At 56.3% G+C, this 14,607-nt stretch overlaps 1 protein-coding gene across 2 annotated transcripts in view; it reads left to right on the top strand.

The window, feature by feature from the left end:
* The window catches only part of PDGFRB (platelet derived growth factor receptor beta), a 38,999-nt gene extending 25,048 nt beyond the window's left edge, over positions 1-13,951 (top strand). The window contains exons 11-23 of one of the 2 annotated variants that reach the window (XM_007448057.1): positions 1,777-1,871; positions 2,761-2,893; positions 3,432-3,536; positions 3,907-4,017; positions 5,129-5,288; positions 6,354-6,514; positions 7,745-7,863; positions 8,124-8,246; positions 9,050-9,161; positions 9,598-9,697; positions 10,248-10,353; positions 11,497-11,729; positions 13,016-13,951. In XM_007448057.1, the coding sequence (XP_007448119.1) occupies positions 1,777-1,871; positions 2,761-2,893; positions 3,432-3,536; positions 3,907-4,017; positions 5,129-5,288; positions 6,354-6,514; positions 7,745-7,863; positions 8,124-8,246; positions 9,050-9,161; positions 9,598-9,697; positions 10,248-10,353; positions 11,497-11,729; positions 13,016-13,193 (1,736 nt within the window). In that variant the 3' untranslated portion in view covers positions 13,194-13,951. The remainder of the gene's footprint in view (positions 1-1,776; positions 1,872-2,760; positions 2,894-3,431; positions 3,537-3,906; positions 4,018-5,128; positions 5,289-6,353; positions 6,515-7,744; positions 7,864-8,123; positions 8,247-9,049; positions 9,162-9,597; positions 9,698-10,247; positions 10,354-11,496; positions 11,730-13,015) is intronic. The other variant, XM_007448058.1, reaches the window with a different exon arrangement.
* The last annotated feature ends 656 nt before the right edge of the window (positions 13,952-14,607 follow it).

Below are 14,607 nucleotides of genomic sequence, written 5' to 3' on the forward strand. Positions count from 1 at the left end.
TCCCCTGCATCGGCAGGCGGACTCTCAAGCACTGCGCCACCAGGGAAGCCCCATGCATAATTCTTATCCGTATGAACAGTCCCTACAGTGCCCAGAAGCTTTTGCTACCTGCCAGTCCCTGTGCATGCATGGACCTGCGTGCATGTGCTTAATTTTTTCACCTATTTCCTCACTCAGTAAGTAGTCACAGGGTCGCAGCTTCTCACTGGAGAAGGCCCAGCCCTGCCTGTCCTCCTAGTGCCCACGGCCCAGAGAGGAGGCAGACAAGGAACTAGGCAACCTCACTGTGGGGGGTCAGCATTTTTGGGGAAAGCCTAAAGGGAGAAGGGGCTCCATACCCAGCTGTGGGATTCAGGAAAGTGTCCTGGTAAAAGGAAGCTTTAGGTCAATACCTGAAAGATAACTAGAGTTAGCCTGGTGAGGAATGGTGCTCTGGTCAGACGGAAGAGCCCCTGTAAAAGCCCAGAGGCAAAGTGGGTTCAGAGAAATTAAAGGAATTCAACCTGGCTGGAGAACAGAGTGTATATATTTAGGGGCTGGGGGAGGAGATAAGGGGGAGGGGACTGGTAAGGGAGGGGGCTACAGGAGAAGGCAGAAGCCAGTGCAAAAGCAGAGATATGAAGACTGCCCAGGGTGTTTTGGACACACTTATGCCTATACTTAGGTAGGTCCATGGGCTTGTACAGGCAGATACTGCTCTACGCAGACCTGCCTCCCCCTGCCCTGTGGTGGGATGGATGATGGGTTTTAATGCCTTATCTCACTCCCACTCCCGCACATGCACACATATCCCTGAGCAAGTGGACACCTGCAGACCAGCTCTGAGCAAAGCAGAAGTAAAACTTTTGTGTGCCACTGAGGGGGCGGCCATGTACCAGCCCACGGGGAGTTTCCAAGGCTGGATGAAGACCCCTCTTTTTACTTGGGAGATGGCTCCCTAGAAGATGCAGGCTTCCTTCCCAGGATGGGGAAAGGCAGGAGAGGAGTGATGTTGGTCTGAGTCCCTGAGGAGGAGGGACAGAGCTCTCTAGCGAGCAGAGAAGGGCAGGTGGGTGACACGGGAGGAGGGAGTGAGTTCCCAGGGGACTTCATGGGTGGCCAGAGGGGCAGGACAGGGGAGGTGAGGGTCTGGCTAGGGTGGATGTGGAGGGAGTGGGAAGGAGTGGGTATCTGTGCAGCAAAGAGGCTGAGGCTTTGGGGGTAGAGGACACTCGGGGCTTGGAGAGGGGGCACCCAGAGTTGGCCCTACTTGGTTACCCCAGTTCCCTGGCCCACACCCCGATGTACTTTACAACTACCATCACTATGGGGGAGGAAACGGGCTCCTTTCTGCAGTCTGGATGCCTCAGGCTATGGGAGCTCAGTTATTGGGTCCATTGGCCTCTCAGTCAGGCTCTGTCCTAGCAGTGACAGCCCCAGTGAGGGCGTGGATTCAGAGGAGAGGTGAACCACAGCCCAGCTGTCAGGAGCTCGCATCCAATCTGGAGCTGTGGCAGACAGGCCAGACTGACCGTGGCAAGGGCTGAAGGGATTTGGAGGCCAGTAGTGATCCAGGGGTAGTTACTGAAGGGCATGGGGTATTTAGGCAAGGGGCTGGAGGTGTGGCCCAGAGGGGAGAGGCTAAGGGTCTGACATCATAGGCCAAAGGGAGATGGGGCTGGTTCCATTCTGGGCAGGTTGGGCAGAGAGGGATTTGTGGTGCCAGAGGTGGATTGAAGGGAGGGGAGCTGCCAAATGCCCTGTTTGCTCATAAGCAGTTCTTGTCTCTGCTTCCAGCCTTACCCTTCAAGGTGGTGGTGATCTCGGCAATCCTGGCCTTGGTGGTGCTCACGATCATCTCCCTCATCATCCTCATCATGCTCTGGCAGAAGGTAAGCCCCACCCTTGCCTGATGGGTGCAGACTGGCACACCATTTTTTGCATGGACCCCCCTGCCATCCCCTATTGCTGGAGGATCGGGCCATGGTCGGGGCCCAGCGTGGAGCTCAGGTGTGAAGTGATGCTGGGTGTTTGAGCTGCTTTCAACCCCAGCAGCCTGGGCAACGTGGGCCTGGTCCAGGCCATCCAGGGTGCCCTGTCTCTGCTGTGCACCCTGCTTTCCATCCAGAGTCCTGCTCAGGCATCATCCCTGCCCGTCGCAACCACAGGGCATGGGACCTTCAGGGTGGACTTCACGGGCTCCAGCATTCTTCCAGCTCTGACTCCCAGACTTCTACTGAAAGGCATTCTAATCCTTTAAATCTGTCATTTCAATGGACTGTTCTGAGATTTCACCATTCCGTGATTCCACCGTAGGATTGCAGCACCCCATGATTCTATCATTCTCAGATTCCAATCCCGTGACTCCAACATCCAATGATTTCAACACTCTAAGGTTATATCTTTCTGAGATTCCCGCCGTGACTGATCCAGCTTGGGGAGGGGCCATCCGCATCCAGTGGAATGTCCCTGCCTTGTGTTACCTTCCAGGGCTGCCTGCTCCTGTCTTCCCATCTTAGGAGCGGCCCAGCCTCTGGGAGAAGCTGGTGCGGAGGTTCTGATGAGCCTGCCCCTCAGCTGTCAGCTGCTCCTCAGCACCTCCCCCTGACATCTGTTCCGTGGAGCCCATGAAGGCCTTGGCTCTACTGATAACTTGCTGTGTGGCTTCAGATATGCCCCTCAGCCTTTCTGGGCTTCAGGTTTTCCTGCCCCATCTGTTTCATAAGGAGCTGGACCTAGTGGTCCTCCTCTGATGATCCGTCCCTCGTCTTGGTCCTGCAGAAGCCACGCTATGAGATCCGATGGAAAGTGATTGAATCTGTGAGCTCTGACGGCCATGAATACATCTACGTGGACCCTATGCAGCTGCCTTACGACTCCACCTGGGAGCTGCCGCGGGACCAGCTTGTGCTTGGTCAGCCCAGGGAGGCCTCAAGTGGCAGTCTGGGGACTTGAGGCGGGTGGGAACACTGATGTCTGAGCACAGCCTTGCCATGATTAGCTTTGAGACCTAGGGCTGACGTCTTGCCTTCTCTGGCCCTAGGGCCCCGCCCTCTGTACAGTGGTGGCAAGATGATCCCCCAGGGACCGTCCAACGTTGAGGTCCTATGATCCAATGGTGCTGTGAGGCGGGACCCCTTCGTGGCGAGAGAGGAAGTGTTAGTCGAGTGCCAGGCCTGCGCTTAGTCTAGCTGGAGAGGCTGAGAGAGCGTGGAGGAGCTGTGCTCGCCTCTGTGGGGAGAAGGCCTCCAGGGACTAAGGACGGGCCAGAAAGCAGGCAGGACTTAGGCGAGACCAGGAAGGTCCGCGGAGCACAGTGACTTTAGGAGTGTCCGTCGGAGAAACACCTTAAGTCCAGGGTGGCTTGAGGGATGTCTAGCTTGACCTCCGAGAGCGTAGGGGGGGTGCAGCTTCCCAGTGCGCCAGGAGCTGAGAGACCATCTCTTCCCCAGGACGCACCCTGGGCTCCGGGGCCTTTGGGCAGGTGGTGGAGGCCACGGCTCACGGCCTGAGCCATTCGCAGGCTACCATGAAAGTGGCCGTCAAGATGCTGAAATGTGAGTCCTGGGAGCCCGCCCCTCCCTTACCTCTCCGCTGCCCCCTCCCCGCACATTCAGGCAGTCCCAGAGCAGGCCTCACGCTGATTCTCCCGGCACAGGAAGTGCACTCACACCAGAGCCAGTAGCACTTTTGATTCTGCTTTGGGAACGAGGCTTTCTCACCCTGCCCCCTCCTCCGGGAGCCTCCCCTCCTCCTCCATCTTCCTCCCATCCTCTTTCCTCTTCTCCTGTGCACGGGTCCTCACCTCCCTCGGCCACCTGGGTCTTACAGCACAGCCTGGGACAGAAGAGCCAGAATAGGCCCCAGCGGGGCGTCTGCGGGGCCTCAGTGACTGGAGCAAGCCTGAGGGCCCCCTCTCTCCCTCAGCCACAGCCCGCAGCAGCGAGAAGCAAGCCCTCATGTCGGAGCTGAAGATCATGAGTCACCTCGGGCCCCACCTGAACGTGGTTAACCTGCTGGGGGCCTGCACTAAAGGAGGTACAACCCACCCCTAGAGGATTCTGGGGAAGTGCCAGTGGCCGAGGCCTGGCCCCTCCCCGCCCTCTCCTCAGTTCACGGACAGGACACTCCAGCTGGAGGGTCCGTGCCCACCCTGTCTAGTGCCCTCACTTCACAGAGGCAGATGGGTGTGAGATTTAGCAAGTCACCAAATCACATCACCTTCAAGACCAAAGGACTCTAGTTCACCAGTCCTAGCGGCTTCCAAATCAAGGGGTTCTCTGACATTTAAAAAATGTTCACGATACATTTTATTTTATTTTATTTTTACTTATTTATTTGTTTACAATACCTCTGAAAAACTATAAAAAGTGACAGCTCGTGTGACCCTGAAATGAGTTATAGCCCCGCCTCTGGAGCCCATCAACTACTTGCTCACTGTGAGCTGCTTTCACTCGGATCATAGAATAAGGTCTCTCCAGCCAAATGTGTTTATTTGAAGCTCTGATTACAAGTTAGGCCGCCAAAAAAAAAAAAATGTTATCACTATTTGCAGCTGCTTATTGTAAGATTTGGGATTTTCCTCGGTATTGTGCAACAAAAACAGAATACAGAAGTACGCCGTGTACGTAGGCCAATTTATGTCTGCAGTGATCACACATTTCAAAATTTTTGATTCCACCAGTACGTTTAAGCTGCCACTGATTGACTTTAAGTCAATGTATCGTGTTTGAATTTAAACAGTAACCTGGTAATAAACAGTTACCTTTGTTTATTTTGTATCCTGGGCTCCAGAATCAGCTTTATCAATAACAGCTAACCCTGTGCTTGCTACTTGCCAGGCATCGAGCTGAGCTGACAAAGGCATTGTCTCATGAATACTCAATGCAGCCCTTTGGGGTGGGTGTATTACTAGCCCCATTTAATAGATGGGGAAAGTAAAGCTCAGGGAAACTAAGTGCCTTGCTCACGGTCAGGAAAGTCCAGGTTTGCCTGGCACCTAAGCCTCCTTGCTGACCCATGTGCAACCCATCATTAGCCTCATGGCCCTGATGGAAAGACCCGCCCCCCCCCCCCCCCCCGCCACCAAAAAAAAAAGCCCCCCCCCCCCCCCCCCCCGGGGACTGTCCCTGAGCCTGTCCCTCCGCAGGGCCCATCTTCATCATCACCGAGTACTGCCGCTACGGCGACCTGGTGGACTACCTGCACCGCAACAAGCACACCTTTCTGCAGCGCTGCTCCAACAAGCGCCGCCCGCCCAGCGCTGAGCTCTACAGCAACGCCCTGCCCGTTGGGCTCCCGCTGCCCAGGTACTGGAGGGAGGGCAGGACCTGAATCTGTGGGGAGCCCTGAGGAGCTCCTGCACTCCTTCCTTGTCCAGGACAGAAAGCTGAGGTGAGGGCGGGCAGAGCCACTCCTGGAACCAGGTTTCACTTGTTTCACCAGCCAGCTCAAGACCTGGCCCCTGGCCACCCCAGAGGTGGGCAAAACAATGACGGTGGTGATGATGGTGGCATCGGCTACCACCTACTGACTGTCCGCGGTGTGCCAGGCCCTGCGCTGAGCACTCTGGAGGTTCAGAGGGCGTGACCCCCTTGACCCCTCACCCCACCCCATCTCATCTTCTCCTGTCATTGACAGGGGGCACCTGGGGCCCTCCTGTCCCAGGATGACCCCCTCTCCAGTGCTCCACACTCTACTCCTCCCTCGCCACAGCCTCCCCCCTCCTCCCCGTACCACTCCCTCCAGTGCCTCCAGGGCAGCTCATCCCCTTTCTTCTTTTTCTTTTCCAAAAATAACATTTCTTTGTTCTTTTGCTAATTACAAAAGCTACACATGTTTATTGCAGAGGCAAGAGTAAGTTCAGAATAGCATTAAAAGACATTAAAACTCACCCGTGTCCTCCCCAACATTTTGATTGATTTCCTTCCAGTCTTTTCTCTAACCCTAGAGACACATGTGTACGTAGTCCCGCAGCTCTCGGGGGAGCTGCTGCTGCAGGCAGAGGCATTAAGGTGATTCATTGGCCACTTGCAGGGCATCGTGGCTGGACGGTGCTGTAGTGGCCACAGGAAGGCACTTGGGTACAGGCCCTTCCTGTGACCCTGGTCCTGGGGTGCTGGAATCACCCCTGGATGTAAGTTCTCTGAGGACACACCCTGGGTCCTAGGTCATCTTGGCAGACCCAGCGTCCAGCTCAGGGTGGGTCTGAGGTTGGCTGGAAGGGCTCACTACATGGTCATTCATATTGTGACAGACTGTGTGGGCATGCGAGAGTGAGGGAGAGAAGAAATGCATGAGTGATGGGCCTTGCAGGAAGGGGAAGAGAGGGAAGAGCCTGTGCTTCTCCTTTTGTAACGCTCCTCTGCCCCCAGCCATGTGTCCCTGCCTGGGGAGAGCGATGGTGGCTACATGGACATGAGCAAAGATGAGTCAGTGGACTACGTGCCCATGCTGGACATGAAAGGGGACGTCAAATACGCAGACATCGAGTCCTCCAACTACATGGCTCCTTATGATAACTACGTCCCCTCCGGTGGGTGCGCACAGGGTCCTCACACCTATGTAGTCACGCGTTCTTTTTTTTTTTTTAATTTTAAATTTGTTTAGGGCTTCCCTGGTGGCACAGTGGTTGAGAATCTGCCTGCTAATGCAGGGAACACGGGTTCGAGCCCTGGTCTGGGAAGATCCCACATGCCACGGAGCAACTGGGCCCGTAAGCCACAACTACTGAGCCTGCGCGTCTGGAGCCTGTGCTCCGCAACAAGAGAGGCCGCGAGAGTGAGAGGCCCGCGCACCGCGATGAAGAGTGGCCCCCGCTTGCCACAACTAGAGAAAGCCCTCGCACAGAAACGAAGACCTAACACAGCCATAAATAAATAAATAAAGCAAACTGTCAACAAGTAAAAATAAACACAATTATTAAAAAAAAAAAAGAAAGTAAAAAAATTTGTTTGGTCTTCGTTGCTGTGCACGGGCTTTCTCTAGTTACATCGAGCGGGGGCTACTCTTCGTTGCGGTGCGTGGGCTGCTTCTCATTGCGGTGGCTTGTCTTGTTGTGGAGCACGGGCTCTAGGTGCGCAGGCTTCAGTAGCTGTGGCTCATGGGCTCTAGAGTGCAGGCTCACTAGTTGTGGCGCACGAGCTTAGTTGCTCTGCGGCATGTGGCATCTTCCCGGACCAGGGATCGAACCCGTGTCCCCTGCATTGGCAGGCAGATTCTTAACCAGTGCGCCACCAGGGAAGTCCCATGTAGTCATACATTCTTTTCGAAACCTTTCCTCTGCCCAGCCTGGCAACAACCCTGCTAGGAAGGTGACCTTGTGCCCATTTCATAGATGCAGAAACTGAGGCTAGCCACCTGCCCAAAGCTGCTGTGTGGTGGAACCCCAATATGAACCCCCTGTTTCTGGGTCCAGAGATGTGTACACAGCCCACAGGGAGGGGAGGAGCTAGGGTGGGCACAGGGGTGCCTGACCTGCTGGGGCCTCGGGGAAGAGTGGTCTGCAGGTGCCAGGCTGATCTAGAGTCCCTAAAGAGCAGGCAGGCCAGGCTGAGCAAAGGTGGCCCAGGGCTAAAGCCAAAAGTTTTTCTGGCCAATGAAGGAGAATTTAAGTTAGATATTTGGAAATTGTTTTCCTTTTGTGGGAGGCTTAGAGGATCAGGAGTCTTCTCTCTGGGACATTCAGCCTCCACGAGCTAAAGGCCAGGAGCTCTCTAGCCCCAGGGAGACACAAGACAGTGGGTGTCCTTCTGCTCTTCCCTAGCTCCTGAGAGGACCTGCCGGGTGACTTTAATCAACGAGTCCCCAGTACTTAGCTACACGGATCTTGTGGGCTTCAGCTACCAGGTGGCCAATGGCATGGAGTTCCTGGCCTCCAAGAATGTATGTGTGGTCACAGTGAGCACAGTGGGGTCCTGGGGAGGTGGGTCACCCAGCCAGCCAGGGTGCTTCCAGTACGTGGCCCCCGTACGGCAGCCCTCTGGCGGGTGAGGACGGCAAATGCCCTCACACCTGGTGGCCCCTCACACCTGGTGGCCCCTCACACCTGAGCAGCGATGCATATTTCCCAAAGCCCCTGACACGGAGAGTCTTTCCCCAGAATTGCCCCCCACGGTCTCAGCTCCCGTCTCCTCCCTCCCCAGTGCGTCCACCGAGATCTGGCAGCCAGGAACGTGCTCATCTGTGAGGGCAAACTGGTCAAGATCTGCGACTTTGGCCTGGCTCGTGACATCATGCGGGATTCGAACTACATCTCCAAAGGCAGTGTGAGTGCCTTTCCCCGTCCTCGTGGTTCGCGTGGCTGTGGCTCATGGGAGATCAGGACACGGTTCTCGTGGCCTGACCTGCCCAGCGGCGATGGGCTCTGCCTGCCTAGCCCTGTGTGCAGGGATGGGAAGGGGAGCCACTAGCTGTGCATGGCGCGGGGGTGAGACGCCGAGGCCCTTGGGGTAGGCCGGGGGCTCAGATTTGCTGGTCGTGGCAGGGGGCAAGGGACCAGCTGTAAAGCGTCCTGGGGAGGTCGAAGGGGCAACAGGCCAAATGTGCTGTCCCAGTAGCGATGGTGAACAGAGGAAGAAGCCCAGGTGACAGGCTAAGACAGATGAGTAGGTGGCGGGCAGTATTTGGTTCAAAGGTGACCATCCTGCCTCCCACTCGTGTCCCCACTTCCCGCATAGGGACAGAACTGGAGGGATACTGGGCCCCAGAGGTGTAAGGCAGCTAGGATGAGAGCTGGGTGACACCTTGGCACGTCTCTTCCTCCCCCCAGCAGGGGCCTCTCCTGGGGTCAAGAAGGGGAGCCTGTTCCATGAGGAGCCTCAGACCCTGGGGCTCTCCCTCATGGACAGGGGTTACCGTGTCCCCAGCTTGTGCAAAAAGAAACTCAGCCTCCTGATCCTCTGACCAGCACTGGGATGGGCGTGGGAACCATGCACCAGCAGAGATGGGCCCTCAGGGACCGAGAAGTGAGAAGGAGCTGGGGGTGGGAACTGCCAGGCTTCCTCCCGGCTCCCAGGTGCAGAGGGGGCCCGGCCCCTCCTTGCACTCAGCAGCCTCCGCCCTCCCGCAGACCTTCCTGCCTCTGAAGTGGATGGCCCCCGAGAGCATCTTCAACAGCCTCTACACCACCCTGAGCGACGTGTGGTCCTTCGGGATCCTGCTCTGGGAGATCTTCACCCTGGGTACACTCCCTTCTTCCGCCAGTCCTCAGCCTCACGGCACATCGTCCGCCCTGACCGCTCACACCTTCATCCTGGTGGGGCTGTGGGACGGGCTCTGGGACAGGGCTCAGAAGCTCTGCTTCTTTCTTGTTGCTGTGTGACCTTGGCAAGTGTCTTGCCCTCTCTGGATCTCTTTACCTCCCCATCTCAGTAGAGATGAATTTGGACAGTGACATCAAAAAGCCTGCTTGGCTCCGGCTTTCTGTGGTTCTCGGATTCTGGGGAGGCACGCAGTCTCTGTCCAGAGCCTATGAGGGAGCCCACATTTCCCAATGCCAAGGCCACTGCACCCTCACCGACGCCGGGGTTGGGGTGCCTCTCCCTGTCCCATGGAAGAAGATTCTTGCCACTGTTCCGACACCCCGAGCCTGTGTTTCTTGTCTCTGTTCCCTAACAGGTGGCACCCCGTACCCAGAGCTGCCCATGAACGAGCAGTTCTACAATGCCATCAAGCGGGGCTACCGCATGGCTCAGCCTGCCCACGCCTCTGATGAGATGTGAGTGGAGCGCTTGGGAAGATACTCTGGGTGCAAAGGGTAGATATCCAGCTTTACCAGCTTAAGCCGAAAATAGGTCTGTTAGTTCAGAGATGTAGACAAATGTAGGTATAGCTGGATCCTGTTGTTCGTAAGACATCATCCACACTCTCTCATCCTACCCCGGGGCTCTGCTCTCCTCTGCGTCAGCCTCACCCTCAGATTGGCACCGTCCAAATGGCTACGTCCTAGCTGCTTTCACCATAGTTCCAGTGAAAGGTCCAGAGGTGACTGTCAAGGGCCCAGCTGGGGTCACCTGCCCATCCAGAAAACCAGCCACTGAGCTAAGGAGATAAAAATGCCTACTGGCCATGCCAGTGTCATGTGCTCACCAAGGTGTGATCAATCCCATGGGACCACTGAACTGAGGATGGTGGGAGGGCTTCCCAAGGGAACATGCAGGTGCAGTAATGGAAAAACCCCTCCCCTCCAAACTCTTCATTACTCCCCTTGTTCTGGGAGGTGGCAGACCCTGAGCCAGAGACCCTGACCCCTCTGCCCCTCTCCCCAGCTATGAGATCATGCAGAAGTGCTGGGAAGAGAAGTTTGAGATTCGACCCCCCTTCTCCCAGCTGGTGCTGCTTCTCGAGAGACTGCTGGGCGAGGGTTACAAAAAGGTACGTTGAGGGCTTCCCTGGTGGCGCAGTGGTTGAGAGTCCGCCTGCCGATGCAGGGACACGGGTTTGTGCCCCGGTCCGGGAGGATCCCACATGCCTCGGAGCGGCTGGGCCCGTGGGCCATGGCCGCTGAGCCTGCGTGTCCGGAGCCTGTGCTCCGCAACGGGAGAGGCCACAACGGTGAGAGGCCCGCGGACCGGAAAAAAAAAAAAAAAAAAAAAAAAAAAAAAAAAGGTACGTTGAGGCAGGGTTGGGGTGGGGAACGGAGAGTTCTGGTCCAGAAGTAGACACAGGGTACAAGGCTCTGTGTGACATGCTGGTACTAGGGGGACCATCCTTTCCCCTCTCTGGGCCTCAGTTTCCCTGTTGGTACTAATAAGGGACGGGCTGGAGCTGTGAGTGTAGTTTATTTTAGCAGCATAGAGGTTTTTAAAGTGAAGTCCTATGTGGAAGCTGATTAATTTAAAGTGGGAGCAGGAAGCCTACAGGCCCCTTCATCCTGCATCCTTCCTCATGCCTTTGCACCCAGACCAAGTCCTGGGCCTCCGTCACAAGTTTGAACAACCCCAAGCGAGATGACTGCTGAGGGCCTGACCACTTGGACCCTGTGGCGGGCTCATACAAGGCTTATGGAGCCAGCAGGGCCTTAAAAGCCTCCCTGCCCAACTACGAAGCTACAGTGGGGGGGATGCACGTGTCCTTTGGCCCAGACACAGCCCTTTCCCTCAGTCCATTCCTAAGCCCACTCCCAACCACATCTGTTTACAGCTCCAGGACCAGTGAGTTGGAAGGGAGTTGTCCCCCTTCAGTAGCAAGGGAGACTGTGGCCCCAGCGAGGGAGGCCATGGCAGGCAGAGAGCCCGTGCCTGTCTACCCTGAAGGGGGGAGGAGTTAGGGTTGCGGGTGCTAGTCCGATCACTGTCCTCTCCCTGGGTGACCCTGAGCTCATCTTGTCTGGTGAGAGGCCAGGTAGGAGAGCAGCTCAGCTGTGGGGCTTTGGGCAATTCTTCCTCTCTGAGCACCAGGCGCTTTATTTACATGAGGCGGGAGGGGCTGGGTCAGAATCTGCCCTTAGGTGATCCCTAAAGGCATTTCTGGTCTGACCCTCCCTGTGTCTCGGCTTCTTCCTGCCCTGCTGAGCAGAAGTACCAGCAGGTGGATGAGGAGTTTCTGAGGAGCGACCACCCAGCCGTCCTTCGGTCCCAAGCCCGCTTGCCCGGCTTCAATGGCCTCCGATCCCCCCTGGACACCAGCTCCGTCCTCTACACTGCTGTGCAGCCCAACGAGGGTGACAACGACTATATCATCCCCCTGCCTGACCCCAAACCCGAGGTTGCTGATGAGGGACCACTGGAGGGTTCCCCCAGCCTTGCCAGGTAGCCATTCTGACCTGCAGCCCAAAGCAGTAGTGTGCATAGTGTGTGTGTGTGTGTGTGTGTGTGTGTGTGTGTGTGTGTGTGTCTTTGTGTGTGTGTCTGTCTGTGTCTTCATGCCATCAGGCTTGCCTTAGAAGTAAGTTACCTAGGGTGAGTACTTATTCCTGCCAGTGAATAGAAGAGAGAATTCAACTCATTTGACCTTTGATGACCTCGAGTGGAAATGGCAGGCTGGTAAGAGAAAGTGGCCCGGGATATATTGTAAGGTAGCTCTTTCTCTAAAGGAGACTCCACAGGCCATCTACTCTGTCCTCTCTCTAGGCCCTGTCCTAGCCCTAAGGAGGAAAAGAGGAAAATCTAATTCGCATCCCCAGCACCCCATGTATTACTGTATGGTCATCGCCAGCCCCGTGGTCTGTCCTTTAGCACCATGCCCTGAGGACCCCAGGGAGCCTGGCACAGGGAGGCAGAGGTACCTACAGAAGTTCAGGCCAGAATTCAGACTGGGGAGGAGATTCGTGCTTTGCTTTTGCCTCGGGACGTGATGTCACGGTACGGGGAGGGCTTTGGAGGAAGGCCAGCTGTCGCCTGGACTAGATGTTCCCCATGTGGCCAGACCCATGCCCAAAACGAGATCCACCCTGTGGTGAAATGGCAGGGGCCCCAGACTGGGTTCCGGCTCCATCTCTGCCTCTAGCTGCCGTGAGACCCGGCCGCACATCTTCTCTGCCAGCCTGTCTCTCCACACGCACTAGGAGCACAGATAAGACTTAGAAGGCCCTCCCCACACTGTTTGAGAAGCTAATATTCCAAGGCTCCAAGTAGCCAGTGTATAGAGGGGTTGAGCTCAGAGTTTCAAACAGCTTGGGGTGTTAACGTTGTGCTTCTCTGGGCCCTCAGACAAGCTGCTTCCCCTCTCTGAACCTCAGGTTCCTGAAAACAGTAAGAGTACTTCTATTTGGAGGTTGTTGTGGGGATTAAATGAGATCGTTATACATTCAGGCATGCAGGAGAGAGACACTGACGGGTGAGCAATCAACCCGATCCGCTTTGAAGTCCCAACTCCTGTACTTACCCGCTGTGTGATGCAAGGCAATGATGTAACCTCTCTGAGCTGCACTTTCCTCACAGCGCCTGCCTTGCATAGTCTTTACAAGGATTCAGTGAGTTAAAATGTGTAAGGTGCATGCTGCGAGGGTGGGTAGATAGAAAGCTGTACGTTAATGCTGTTATTATTTCACTGTGGTTCCCTCCCAGCCTCTCACTCACTTGCCTCCCGCCTCTAGCTCCGCCCTGAATGAAGTCAACACCTCCTCTACCATCTCCTGTGACAGCCCCCTGGAACCCCAAGAGGAACCAGAGCCAGAGCCCCAGCCTGAGTCCCAGGTGGAGCCAGAGCCCAAGCGGCCGCCGGATTCCAGCTGCCCTGGGCCTCGGGCCGAGGCGGAGGACAGCTTCCTGTAGGGGCCGGCCCCCACCCTGCCCTACCCGAAGCTCCTCCTCTACCTCCCAGCACCCTGCGCCTCCTGGCCTGGCCCAGCCTCCCAACAGCCAGGCTGTTCCCATCAGCTGTCCCCTCTGGAAAGCTTTTGCCCCTGGCACATCACACCCCGACCCCTGGGGCTGGCTTAGGAGGTAAGAAAACTGTAGGGACCATGACCGGTCCTCTGCCTCTGGAGAGTGCGTGTGACTCTGAGCCAGGCTTCTCCCAGGGGACTCAGTTTCCCCATCTGTAAGATGGGAAAGGTGGGCTTGGCAACCCACAATCTGGGATTCTCACCCTGGCTGACAGATATGGAGGCTGGAATCCCTGAGGAGATGCTCAAGGTTCATGAGGTGGTAGGTTAACTTTTTTTCTGTTCAGCCAGCTGCCCCTCAAGGAGCTGCAGCTCTCTCCTTGCACTTTTTCCTGCCCAAGAGCTGGGGAAGGGACCCTAGCATCTCTGGCTCCTGGCTGAGCTAGGGCCTGGCCTTGGACAGTGTTGTCCCATCCAGAAGCCACCTCCCCTCAATGCCAGTCTTTGCTTTCCCAGGCCCAGGCTGGTCTGGGGCCTTCCACGCTTAATTAATGCTGGGGGCTGAGCCAAGGACAGGACACCCTGGCCTGTAGCCCCTGCCCCAGGCACTCGGGGTACACCTCCCCATAACATGCCTGTGTCCGTGTCTTCCTGGCCCCATGGATCCAGGGGTCTTTTTCCTCATCACTGCCAGTCTTACTCCACTCACCAGAGTCTCCAGGGCCAGATGGGCCCCACGTCTGTGATGAGTGTGTTGACGTGCCTGCAAGAGGTGTCCACATGTGTGGACCAATGTGGCATTGGACCCGCTAAGAGACCTTGGAGGAATCCCTCGCCCTCTGTTTTCCCTGTTGAAAAATGAGCAGGTCGGACTCATTGACTTCTGGTGCCCTGCCAGCACTAACATTCTAGAATATTCCAGGGGTTGCACACTTGCCCAGATGAAGCAAAGATAAACCCTCCAAACCTCTATCCTGGGTTAGTTGGGGTCTGGGGAGGTTCCAGACTACACAGCACACTCCAGGCATTCAGGAACTGTGCCCCTTCCCCAGGCCCCTGGCAAGTCCCCAAAGGCCAGCTGCCCAGGCCTTGACTCTGAGCGACAGCCAGTGTCCTGGAAAGCCCCCAGAAGCTGTCCCAGGGACATGGGGAGACCGTGGGACCCCTTTCAGCACCCACATGACCTCTGGAGCTATTCTGGGCAAAGGAGGCCGGGACGCAAGTCAGACCACCTGACACAGCCCACCACTCCAGTACCCGCTGTCCAGGTCTGTGCCGCAGACCTAGAGGACAGTGAAAGGACAAGAAACCTTGGATGGGGGACCTGAGGAAGAGGCGCAAGAGGTGGATACTTTGGGGGG

The sequence above is a fragment of the Lipotes vexillifer genome, unplaced genomic scaffold (genome assembly GCF_000442215.2).
Source record: "Lipotes vexillifer unplaced genomic scaffold, Lipotes_vexillifer_v1.1 scaffold121, whole genome shotgun sequence".
Lineage (NCBI taxonomy): Eukaryota > Metazoa > Chordata > Mammalia > Artiodactyla > Lipotidae > Lipotes > Lipotes vexillifer.